This window comes from Aquila chrysaetos, chromosome 6 (assembly GCF_900496995.4).
Source record: "Aquila chrysaetos chrysaetos chromosome 6, bAquChr1.4, whole genome shotgun sequence".
NCBI classification, from domain to species: Eukaryota; Metazoa; Chordata; class Aves; order Accipitriformes; family Accipitridae; genus Aquila; species Aquila chrysaetos.
The window spans coordinates 49,194,504-49,207,253 of record NC_044009.1 but is presented as its reverse complement, the minus strand read 5'-3'; the positions used below and the strand labels follow the sequence as shown (position 1 = coordinate 49,207,253).

Sequence of the window (12,750 nt, the reverse complement as noted above, 5' to 3'; positions counted from 1 at the left end):
CTTTTATTTACATATTAGGCTAACTAAAATGGGGAGACTTCTCTAAGTCACAGCAAGTTTGGAGGAAACACGAGAACAATAATGCAATACTCCAAAGAAGGAAACCCTTGGAAGAAACACTGGTATTTTCATTTTCTTCCGTGAAAATTTCTCTGATAATCACACAGCTAATAAACATCTAATGAGGTTTCTTGGATTTTTCTATTACAGCTCAGCAGTGCAGAGACTTCAGGCCTCACTTCTTCTGGAGGAGAGGTCAGATACCACAAAACATCTGTGAATTATCTAGTGCATCTTTTGGAGAACCTGTGCTAAGATCGTAACCGAACAGTCAATTGGACATGTTCTGCATGGCGTGGCATTTTTATAATCTAATCTCTGCCTTTGCTTTTCGTGTTCTGAATTTCTCCTCACAATTCCTCCTCTATTAATAGTCACTTCACACATTTCCCCCCTTTCTTTGTCTCTTTCTTTATCCAGCCTTCCTCCAAAAAACCAATGCTACTATCTCCCCCTACCGAACGATCTCCAGTTTGTTAGTCTCTGACTTCCTGCCAATCATTCTGGGAATAATAATATCCCAGTGCTCTCTTTGCTGTATAATTAAAGCATGAATTTCCCAGAGTTTGAAACTCCAGGGTAGTTTTATTGCACCTTTCACTATAAACCCAGGTAACAATGATGGAATTAAAATAGCTTTTTCCTTTGTGGTTAACGGTCTAAGTATCTTTTTATTTTTTCATTGGTTCTCTTGTTCTGAGACTCCAGTATATGGCAGCGACAATGGGTTCACCCAGCCTTATTCTGAAAATAAATTTTCTATCTTTTGCAAGATATATGTTTCCCCAGATCCCTGGAACAAGTTGTAAACTTGTAACAGATGGTGATGAAGCCTCACATTTTTATACAATACATTTTAAGATTCTGCATCTACCGCATGTACCTTCCAAAGAAAATGACCTTCAATGAGAGAAGATACACTCTGCAGAAAGGAAGGCAGGCAACGGTGTTAAGTACATCTTTTTTATACTATGAAAATCCTTCTTCTTAATCAAAACTTTTTAATGAGGATGAATACTCATTCCAATATTCTTACAATATTATGGCTTTTTAAAATAACTGTAAAAATTAGACACCTGCACACATTAAAAAAAATATGGTCACGCTAGAATATAACATTTATTTTGGTTGAATACAATTCAGGACTTAGGAAAAAGCATTGGCATTACACTCACCAGAGACTTCAGAACGAAAGTTACTGACATTTTATTGATGTTTAACATTTGCTTACCCAGAGAAAGACTAAACCAACAACATGTCAAACAAATTATAAGGAATAATCAGCATGAATGGGTTCCATTAGTGTCTTATATAAAGAAAATGAAGATACAGAATGTGATATAGTTCAGTTCATAACTATATTGTAAATGGAACTGCTTGCCTACCCTGACAATTCTAGCAGAGTTACAAGGTTAATGTTTTGATTACTAATAGAGAAAAAAATAGTGTCAAATATTAAGGTACTCACCTCTTCTTTCAACAGCTTTTATACACAGTCTTACAAACTGGGGGACTGTAGATTTCTCGTGTTCACAAACCAAGTGCAAATGGGAGCCAAAAATTTGATCTATGTTTGGAAAAAAAGAGGAAAATGCATTAAGGCATATTAGTAGTAGTTGGATTTTTCTCTTGTCTGAGCTTGCATATTAATTAAAATCTCAGCTATCAAAGATGGACAGACAAAGTTGGAAACAAATCCTTTTTGAGTCCTACAGGACAATGGCTTCTGCCACAGAACCAAATCTCTCAATATCTGCTGCCCGTAGCACTTGGTACTTTCCCCTGGGTTCAAGGTTCAGTTGCCATTTACACCTTCACCTTGACCTTTTTGAGGCTGGAAGGTCTCTGGAGTTTGCTTGGACCTGCCATAAAAAAGTGAAGGCCATTCTAGAGATAGAGCTCCATATCTTGTTGAATCCAAAGTCCTACATGATAACTGCTGGTCCAACCCTGAAACTCATATTGTTGGGTAGCCTGTCTCTTCCATACATACAGAGATTCACTCTTGCCATAGAGTACTGTAGGGGTGCAGGGGTTTCATTACTTTGACTCATTAGGACTTAATACAACTTCACCTCATCTTTACAAGAGGCTTTTTTATCATCAAATTACCTGTTTAAAAAATAGAAGGTCCTAGATGTCTTTGGATGAGGATTGCACCTTACACCAAGTTTAACTTCTGATTTGTGTTGTTTCTTTGATGAATAATCATTTAACTAGGTATCGTTACCTTTTAGTTTTTATGATTTTAAAGTTTTGATCCAGTTTGAATGTTGATCTTAAAACATATTTATATAAGCAGGTTAAACTCTTAGGATAACTAATTAGCTTCCTCCACCTCGTTTCCACTCTGTATATTTGAGAAATTATGAAAAGAGCAATCAGTAATGAGGATGTTGTCAGCTAGAATCAAAATGAATCAAGCAGATGAGAGAAACTACTCAATAGGAGCCAGTTAAATGCTCAAACAATAAGAGTGTACTATGATCATTTCTCCAAAGAGACAGTCTCCATATAGCATTTCAACAGAGTACTACATTTTCAAAATTGGCGTAGAGGCCTTGAAAATTTTTGTGTAGATAGCTGAAGGGTGCTAGCACAAGCCTGGGTTCTGCACAGCAAACCCAAAAAGCACTCTCCTTTGCAGCACAGCAGGAGCTCCTGCTGTCCTCTACAGTTCCCATGGCACTGGATGTTTCCTCCATAGTCGGTCCCAGCATCTTCCACCATAACCAGTGCGAGTGCTTCTTCCTCCGACCAGCGCGCCTTTTTCTCACCAACAGGCAAAACCCCATTTGTTTGTTTTCCGCTTTGCAAGGAGCTTCGCTTTCCTATCGTTAATCACTACTATTTCTTACTAAGCTTGGATTTCAAGAGCAACTCGATTGCCTTTTCTTTCCTAGTACCCCAGAGTAGGGAACAAGCAGGGAAGCAAGGTGGGGTGCATGGGACAGTTTGGATTTCTTGATACGTAGCAAGGAAGTTGATTCCAGCACCTCCCAATGCGTGTGATCTGCATTCTGGTAGAGTACAACAAAGCCTGAATTTAAGTTAGTCGGAGTTTCGGCTGCAGAAGGGATGGAGGACTGGGTTCACAGAACTACACTGAAGAAGGTTGTGTGCATGTGTGGCGTTAAGCATTAGCGAACAGTCTGTTACATGTTTTGGGGTTATGTTTCTGACAAAGCACAGTCTGGTTACATTTTCTTCATAAAACATTTATAGCTGCCTTCAGTGGTAATTATATATACAGAGATTTATGATTAAAATGTACTAGCACTTCCTCTTTTGACATCTTAATTGTTTTTTAAAATTTTAGCAAAGACCTGTCAAATTCTTTGCATAATATGGAATGGTCTCCAATGTAAATTATGCTAAAAAGAACTAAAAATGCATCTTATTTAGTGGACAAAGACACTTGTAAACAATTTCAGAAGCAAAACAGGCAAAGAACTGCACTGTGTTTAGATGGCAATACATGAAGAACTGAAACAAAATTAATGCATGGGTGTTCAGCAGCTTCTCTTCTCTATTACAAACTATAACCAACTTACAGGTTATTTTGCAGTTACTCTTTCAATCCCCAGTATGAATGCAGAATACTTGGTATTCCAGGGAAGAAATTTGGAAAAGGCTGGAAACTGTTTTGCAGTTCTCACCTAGTCCATTGCTTCTTTCCTGGGTGCAGATTCTGTACCTTCAGCAAAATGTTTTACCACATTTTGTATACCTTTCAGTATATGGATATAGTCACATTCTGTATCCTGCAGTTAAGCTTTAAAACACCTCTTCTTTAGAAAATAGGCCCTCAGGATTTTTGTCTTGAATGGAAGGGGCAGCAAATCAGCATTAACAGTTGCTGGGCATCAAAAGAGTCTATGGTAAAACAATGACACACAACTGCTTTGGATTTTTTTTTTTTTCCCTTTCTAGAAATTCATGAGTATTTATAAGTACATGATGTCACGAGTCATCCAAATACTCTGAATTCTGGGTACTCCTGAACCGCAAACTCCGTGACTCTCTCTGGTCAATTGATTTTTTGCTGGATCTGTTTCTGTACATAAACATGGGAATGGCAGTAGTTACACTGCCATATTTACACTCTTAGAGGTCACAGGGATAGTTGAGGAAAACGCAGTTAAGATTTGTTTGTGCAGCATTTTGAAAACAAGGAATTATAGGAATGGCAAATTACTAACTTTTGTAAACTAGATTTATGTGTAACTAAGATTAAAATATTACTTTCTTATTCTTTTATAGATGTGTATATGTATTTTAAAACTAGTTGAAGGGCAAACTATCCAAGACATTTTTTCAAAAAATAAGAACTGCTCCCAAAGGGGTAAAAGAAGCAAAAAAGCCCTTGTTTGATTTATTTGTGATAAGGCCCTTCAAAACTTCATTTTTTACGACTTGAAAAAAAAAAAAAAAAAAAGATGTACACAACACTCCTAACCTCCTGTTATGACAGTTTATGTTTCCTATCCAGCTTATTTAACTCAAATGCCTGGGAAATAGACACAATTACCACCTTATGGAATGCTACTTAACTTTAAATGCTCCCCTCTGAATAGAAATCCACTTTATCTTCTCAGAGTTATTCCAGTTTCTCAGGAATTATTTCCTCCATAGGCTCCTGAAATGCTCTTGTTTCATCATTTAAAAATTTAAACTAACAATTGTTCAGAAATATCTTTTATTAGAACAAAGGCAATTCCCATACAGTGGATTCTGTTCACAAGAGCTCGTACAAAGGAGCTGCATACTATGCCCATATACAGCTTTAATCATTCACTCTTTCAGCTGTTATCAATTTAAAACCAATGAAACTCCCACACTGAGTCCATTTGAGCAGTCAATTTTAATATCTTGGGGCATCTGTAGTTATTCTGAATTGGCTGCAAAAGCAGAACTAACAAGTTAAGCTCTAACCATAAGTCTACATCAGGCTGGTAAACCATACATCAAACACAGACAGTTAGTCAATACTGTAGTATGAAAAACCAACAAGCGTTTTTAAGAAGAGCAATATATTCATAATACGTTTGGTGGTATGGTTTACATTACACATCCCCGATATCTGCGCACTAAACTTTCTATTTAAGATGGTGGGGTGTGTGACAGCTTTGCACATGGGTATAAAATGAGACACCAGAAGAGGAGGGAATGGACATTCGCAAGTTGTATAATAGAAAATGATGATTACAGCCGCAACGATTGCTCATTCTGGTGAGCTGCAAGTTTTCCCTGAGCCTGACAGAGCTACTTTTTTTTGAGTAGCTCTCGCAGGCTGCAGCAAAGCCACTAATTCTGAGCTGCAGAAATCTAGTTTATGGGAGACAATACTTCTGGAAAAGAAACAATTAAAAAAAAAAAAAATCACTAAAGCCACATCCTCACTAAGAATGTCATTGTTTAACTGGTTTTGGTGTACATGGATGAGATGTGGCCACACTTGGAAGGAACTCATATTTCAGTGTTTTTTATTAAAAAAACAGGGAAGGGCATGGCTAATATTCCCATTTCTCGTGGAGAAGCTCAAATTCTGACACGAGAGGAGAAGGTACAATGGTCTAATGCCCAACTTTTTAGATATCCAAGTAATTCAGTGCCTTCCAGGAACAGAGTTAACCCTGCTACATCTGGATTTTGAACTGCTGGACTATCAGAGCTTTGTATCAACATCTGTTTGTTTTCTTTGTATCTGTTTGAATGTTGGGAGGGAAAAGAAGGAAAGAGAACAAAAAGGCAAAATAAGAGAGGAATGTACGGAGAGAGGGACTGAACAGTAGGCACCATAGCAGTGAATTTTTTGGAGAGGGAAGGGATGCATTTGGGCCATATTCTGAAAGGTGACTTCTTCTAACTGCTCAGTCTGTAGAGTCAGACATATTAAGTCAGACATTAAAATGATGCTGATCCCAGACTGGGGCTCCAAATAATGTCACGACGCTTTTACAATAAGTGGGCCAGGTCCTCAGCTGACTGAAGTCAGCGAGGTTGTCAATGGAGCTCCTCTGATTTATGCTAGCTGGGAATCTTGCCAGTCCTTTTAACTTGGAGATTTACTATATATCGTTGATCTGTGGTGGTCATCAATTTAAAAAAAAATTACATTTGTGAACAGTTACTATTAAGTGGCATATGAGCTGCCAGATTTGTTTCACATTCTCAGAAAAAAGGAAAATAGAGAGTACTACAGACACTGGTCTCTTTCAAGAAATTATGGTGTTTTACTGGGGACAATAGCTCATTTGAATTCAAAGAGAGTGAGTCTGCTGTACTCCTCAAAACAGGTCTCCAAAAATGAGATATTTTAAAATTAGCTGAATTATTTCTGACCATCATGTCAACTGAAAATATCACTTCGTCCAGTGTTTGGCCATCCACAGGATTTGGGAAACGTACTTCCAAGCGTCCATGTAGTGGTCAAAGAAAGAAAGAAATACCCTTGTGACCCACTGTCCCTGCAAGTCAAAGGAAACTTTTCCTAACTTTCCCTAAGTTATTATGGGCACCAGATCACTTGCTTAACTCCTGCATAACCCAGAAGAATTACAGAACTCGCCAAAGGTAGGTCTTAATCTACTCTTCCAGACTTCTCATGAGCATTACACTCCTTACACTGAATGACTCCAAGGTCCATTGAGACATATGAGACAATAAAGATGTTTTCCCTTGTCTGGAAATAAAATGGTTGGTGATCTCTGTGCTGTTATCTGCACAACCACCAACATATGCTGAGCCCTGTTCTATAGGCTATCAAGCCAAATCACAGCTAGTTCCTTTCACTAGCAATTGAGTGGCTTTTATTTTCATCTTGAAACAGTTGTAACCATTCCAATTTTTATGCTGTTTTGGTTTTTGCCTTAACTTAACTTACGAAATAAATTCAATGAAGTTCCTTCGGTGTCTAGCTTCTGAGAAAAAAAAGCCACCCCAAAAAAACCTAGATTAATTTCTTGCCAGCTGCATAGCTGCATTTTCCTCATTTCCCACAGTGTCATTTATGTTAAGTTGTTACTCATGCTTTTTTACCATTTACTGCATTTTGTGTATTTTGTGATAGTCTATTACTAACACAACCACCATAGCTTTAAAATCACAGTTTCACAGAAGCATTTTTTTTCTGTGTGTGGACTAGAAAGGCTCAGAAATCAGGAAGTTAGCAGGCCAATATCAAGTTGAAGGTTGGCAATTCATTTTGGGTAATACTAAATCATGACAAAGCTCAAACATAAAGATCAAAGTTCAATTATAGACTATAAAGTAGTTTTAAAAGAGAAGATTTATATATTATTTTTCTAGCATATTAGTGCAGATTCTGTAAATTCTGAGAATATTTCAATCCCGAGGAACTGAGGACCCCTGCCCTAGCGTATAAATTTGAACACAGTTATTCTCGAAATAACACCGTTAAAATGGCAGACATGGAACATGCCTCTTATTTACGATCTCTAGGTTTGCGTGCATGTGTGGATATATATATGTGCATAAGTGTGCATATAGACACATACACATTACGCAAAAATACTGTATTAGACATCATCTCAAAACCAGTTCGAAATGCTTCTAGACCAAAAATATTTTGTGTAAGCATGTGTGAGATGGAACGAGAAGGACTGATGATCTTCATTAGAGCTCTCACTGGAGCATGAAAAGCCCCAGTCACCAGCCCATCGCGATGAATGGAGCCAATGTGCTGTTCCCATTCTGGCTTCTTTTATGCAAAGGACTAGAAAGCAAATGGGACAGCGATGACAAAAATAACTTTTTGTCATGTAAAGCATCGTTGCGTCTTCATTTTCAGATCAACACGCAACTAACATTTACACATTGGTCTGCTACATTTCCTTGTCTGATTATTATCCTCCTACTTGTTATTCTGCTCATTTGTTAGTGAGGATAGTTGCTACATTCTACATAACCAAAGTTTTGTTAAGAGTTAAATGACAATCACATAATTTCTAGATTTCCTGATAACAGTGTTGGCAGAACAAAGTACCCCAGGAGATCAAACTGCTATTTAATTTTGAAGCCTGTATTCCCAAATTTGGTTAATGCAGAGAAATGTGTCGAGTCTTCTGGCCAAGTGTGTACACATCAGCGACTAACAGAGCACAGAACTGTGTTTAAGTGAACTTACCACCTTAAAATGTATTTACTCATGACTATAATTTACGTGTTAAATTTATTGGAGTTTTGGTTCCAATGTGACATACAATGTAAAAAATCAATATAGATTTGAGAGCTTTATAGTGCCCCTGGCAAATATGAATAGCACTTGATGAAAAGTGAAGGTTTTCACAGCACCTACAGTGCCACTGCATTGGAGTAATTAACACCACACGCTTCATAGATATTTATATCAATTCTTCACTAGCACACAGAACAGCTCTTTGTCAAAAATTCGGTACCAAGATGTCCTGCAAGGCTTTAGACACACTTTTATTATGAGCCCCTATTTTAAGGGATTTACAATTCTGACAGAAGTATTTCCCTATGGGATAAAAGTTAGTATGCATGTTCTCAGAGCTGGAGGAATTTTTTCTTGTAAAAATTGGTTAACATTTTTTCCCTTAAGAAACGAGCAAATAAATAGTTTTGAGAGGTTTCTGCAACCATTTAAGTCACCTTTAGAAAAATAAATAGATGCATCTTATAATACAGAATTTGGCAAGCTTTTCATTTTTAATCTGGATGGTTGCATTTTGCGATTTAAAAATATTCTAATGTGAGCCTAAAAATTAACATTTAAAAGTGGTCTCTCTATAAGCACTGCAACTGCATTTTCATAACATTTTAACAGATTAAGGGATAAACTCTGGTGAAGACAATGAAGGAACCTTATCAAATGAGCATTTCACATAGACTTACCGTAGATTGGAATTAAGCCGTGCTAACGAATCCTGCCTCATTTGCATGGCCAAAACCTAATCCTAATGAAACTTCATGGTAGATAACTAACATGTTTTCTTCATGGTAACATTAGTTTGGTAATAAAACTGTGCCGGGTACCCATTCTGAATTACTGTGTCGCAAATCGTGCATCTTTGTTATCCATGGAAGACTATCCCAGGTAGCACCAAGCTATGTTTATGAATCAAGAGCTTAATGCAACTGTAGCCAAACCCCAATTCATCTGGCTTTCCTAGAGAGATATATTAGAGGATGGATTTGAGTTATGCTAATGAATCTGGATTTGTTAGCAGGGATCACATCTGATCCCTATGTAACACCACAGGAGATTCATCAGGCACACTTTATTAAACTAAAAAAAAAACCCCTTAAATCCAGAAATTAAAAGACTATAAATTACTCCTCTATTACTGTAATAACTGAAACAAACTAACAAGATGCATTCATATCCCACCCTCAACCCACAGAGTGCTTCAAAGAGGCAAAACCCTCCAATGTATTGAGATCAGATACTACGAATGTGTAAGGACAGATCCTGAAGGGTTGCTGTGTGAGTGTGCACACCTCACACACATATATTTATGTATAAATGACATTTTTTAAAAGGTTTCTGCGGCAGTTAGAAGCAGAAGCCCATCACTAAGGCACAAAAAGATTTCATAGAATGAAGACTTCCTTACAGTAAGCAACACTGAACTGAACATTTTTGCACGTATCTAAACCATAAGAACTTAATTCATAAAATCTTCTTCCTTCGCTTCAGACATGGGCCCAGCTGGTGTTTAACTCTTGTGGCTGCTTGAGCTTTTGCTGGCTGGGGTCAATCTCTTGGCTCAGGACAGACAAGTTTAATACGCGCTAGCAACACCCCTTGCCATTTTTGACACACCACTGGAAAACTCACACTCCGCAGATTGACAGGGGCTGCTGGCAAAATGCCTCTTTCTAGTCAATTTGCATGTGCAGTTGTGGGTTTCACACATAATAATTTGGGAGTGCGTAAATTTTTAAAGCATTATTCCAGACAATATTTGAAAACATGGCTTTGCTCGGTTATTAGTGGTCAGAAGCTACTGCCTTCAAGTTAACTACCAGCTTCTTAGCAGAACGCTTACTCCTTGGATAAACTAACAAACACGTTTTATCAAAGAAACAATTTTTTAAGGATATGTGAAAGTGATGGCTGGCCAACTTAGCAAGAAATTGGAGTAGGAAAAAATCACGGATTCAAAGCATTTATTATTCACTGGCACGTATTTTAAATTGTTAAAAATGTATTTTGTTGGCGAGTTAGAAAAATCATGAGAGAAGACAGCAGAAAGTATTACAGCCTACCCTAGAAAACAAATTAGTCAGCACAGCATCTGAAGTTCCTATTTCGGATTCTAAAATACAAAACTATATCGACATTCTTTTCTTAAAAAGAAATGGAGTTGTGCAGTATGTTGATTTGCAATGTGCGTGGTGAGTGCCTGTGTTAAATGGAGGGGCTTCTACCACGTGCACACCAAAGCAGAAAAATTGAAGCAGTACTCCGACAACACAGAGATAGATGTAACCATACGTTGATTTTTTCTTTACAGTTCAGCGGCACAAGTTTTATGAGATACAGCAAAAAAAAAACATGTCTAAGAAGTATTTGTCCAATGCACTTATTCATTTAACCGAGAATGACAAATTAATTTGTGAATTTTTACTTTTTACTCCAAAAAAGTGTATAAGACTGAACACACCTTTAATAAGTCCCTTTTCTTGCAATGTTTTCAAGGAGGGTCGTCGGGAGATGAACTTCTTTAGTCTGCTTTTAACTCGGTTTCTGTCATTTGTGTCAGAGGCACTGTAGTTCAGTCTGAAAACTGAAGGAAATCAAAAGAAAAAGCTTCAGTGAAATGATATTTTTAAACTAATAATAGTTTGCTCAAATATCCTTAGAAAATAATGGCCATAGCCACCCTAATAAAATCACGTAGTAGGTCAGCAGTGTAGCTGGTTGGATAGTACAAACCATCTGATTAATACTTTTATGAATAAACGCGAAGAGTTCACTCAGCTGGTTATTCACAGAGTTGTATTATTTATTGCCTATAAGTATTGGGATGGAGACTGGTTTACTCATGAAATGTTCGCGAATTCCACAAGTTTCACAAGATGATTTTTCAACTCAAACTCTGTACTCAACGTGTACTATGCACTATTAGCTATATAGTACTTGTTATGAGAAAGGATGGATGGTTACACCACTAGCGAAGGACCGGATTCTCTTGCCAAGATGGATTAAGCGTTATACATATATTTAATACAGTTGTAGAAAACATGGCTATATGCCATGAAATGTGTGCAAGATGCATTAATTTATGGAAAGAAAAGTATTCCTGTCCTAATGATTATATTTTATTATATTTAGGCATTTACCAAACTGAGAAACATTTTGAGCTCAATTTATTCCTGCTCTGTGTCAAAAAGACATAGAACCCAGCTGCAGAAAATCCCCTGGAGGAAGTTTCAAAGGCATAAATTTAACTTTTTCTCTGCTGAGGTGCTTACAGGGCACCATCATAGCTATCAAAATAGGCAGTATTAGTAGGAAGGAGAAACTCAGCATGCTCCAGAAGCCACAGAGATGCCATGGGAAGACCTTCTCCAAAGCTTTCCCTGAACAAGTAGATTTTTAAAGTTTTCTAACAAATCACCTGAGCCTCACCACCCTTGAATAACCCTTGTCCCATGTCCTGGGTTCTCTCACCCTGCCCGTTCCCCCAAATGCTGCGCAGGCTAATGGGGCTGCCAGAGCTGCAGAGCCTTCCCTGGGCAGGACCTCCAGCTGAGAGAGGGCTGGCTTCTATTTCTGAAGAAAGAAGAGCTTTCCTTCTTTTCTTGAAAATCAATCAATCAATCAATCCACCAAAACACAGTATTCCCCACAAGCTGAGCTAACAGGAGTTGCTCCATTGTTCCTTCGACAGAATTTTTAAATAGTACCCCGGATAATTTAGCTGCTGTTACAGAGATGCTCCCTAATGTCCCCATCCAGACTGAATCTCCCCTATAATGCAGTGATCTTCACCTAGAGGATCCAAGGGAACAGAGAGAACAAAAATAAAATTATGATCAATATTATCAGGCTATTTTGTCACAAGAAGTTTTGCATAAGTGATAAACAGAACCAAAATGTTTAAAGGTGCACAATTATAAAAACAATGGCAAGCTAAAATAACTGGTTAAGCAACAGTAACAACCCTGGAATATTGTGGTTTACATTACAAATCTGATTTTAACAGCCAAACTTATAAAATGGTTTACGCTTTGCTGTTGTCAAGGGAGAAAAACTTGCCAAATTGTTCATTTTAAGTAAATAGAACATAGCCAATTAAGGAAAGCAATATTTAAACACATGCCTGTGATGATCAGAGCATAGTTTGCTTCTGATTTCACTACTGATTTTAACAGAAGAGTGCTCCATTTTCCCACAGCACTAAAATGACCCCACACATACTTCCACAAACTAGTAATCACACAGGACAAATAAAAGGACACTTTACTGGAAAATACACAGCTTGGTACAATAATCCATCACTTATGAAAAATAGAATTCACATTTTTTAATGGTAGCATTCTTGGAGCGATGTATCATAGAACATAAAGATTAGCATTCAATTGATGGTTGGTGCTTTTTTAACATTATAGTGGAGGACTTTTTGTTCGAAATTGAGCAACCCTTGGCAGGGACAAGCTAAAATTCCAAGTCACTTGGCTGTGCTATAAAAAGAA

The 12,750-nt window shown here is 37.5% G+C and overlaps 1 protein-coding gene across 5 annotated transcripts in view; it reads right to left on the bottom strand.

The window, feature by feature from the left end:
* Positions 1-12,750, bottom strand: part of ARHGAP15 (Rho GTPase activating protein 15) — a 331,480-nt gene that overhangs the window by 127,684 nt on the left and 191,046 nt on the right. For all 5 annotated transcript variants that reach the window (XM_030018687.2, XM_041124393.1, XM_030018685.2 and 2 more), the window contains 2 exons: positions 10,716-10,838; positions 1,529-1,627 (listed from right to left, as the gene is read on the bottom strand). In XM_030018687.2, the coding sequence (XP_029874547.1) occupies positions 1,529-1,627; positions 10,716-10,838 (222 nt within the window). The remainder of the gene's footprint in view (positions 1-1,528; positions 1,628-10,715; positions 10,839-12,750) is intronic.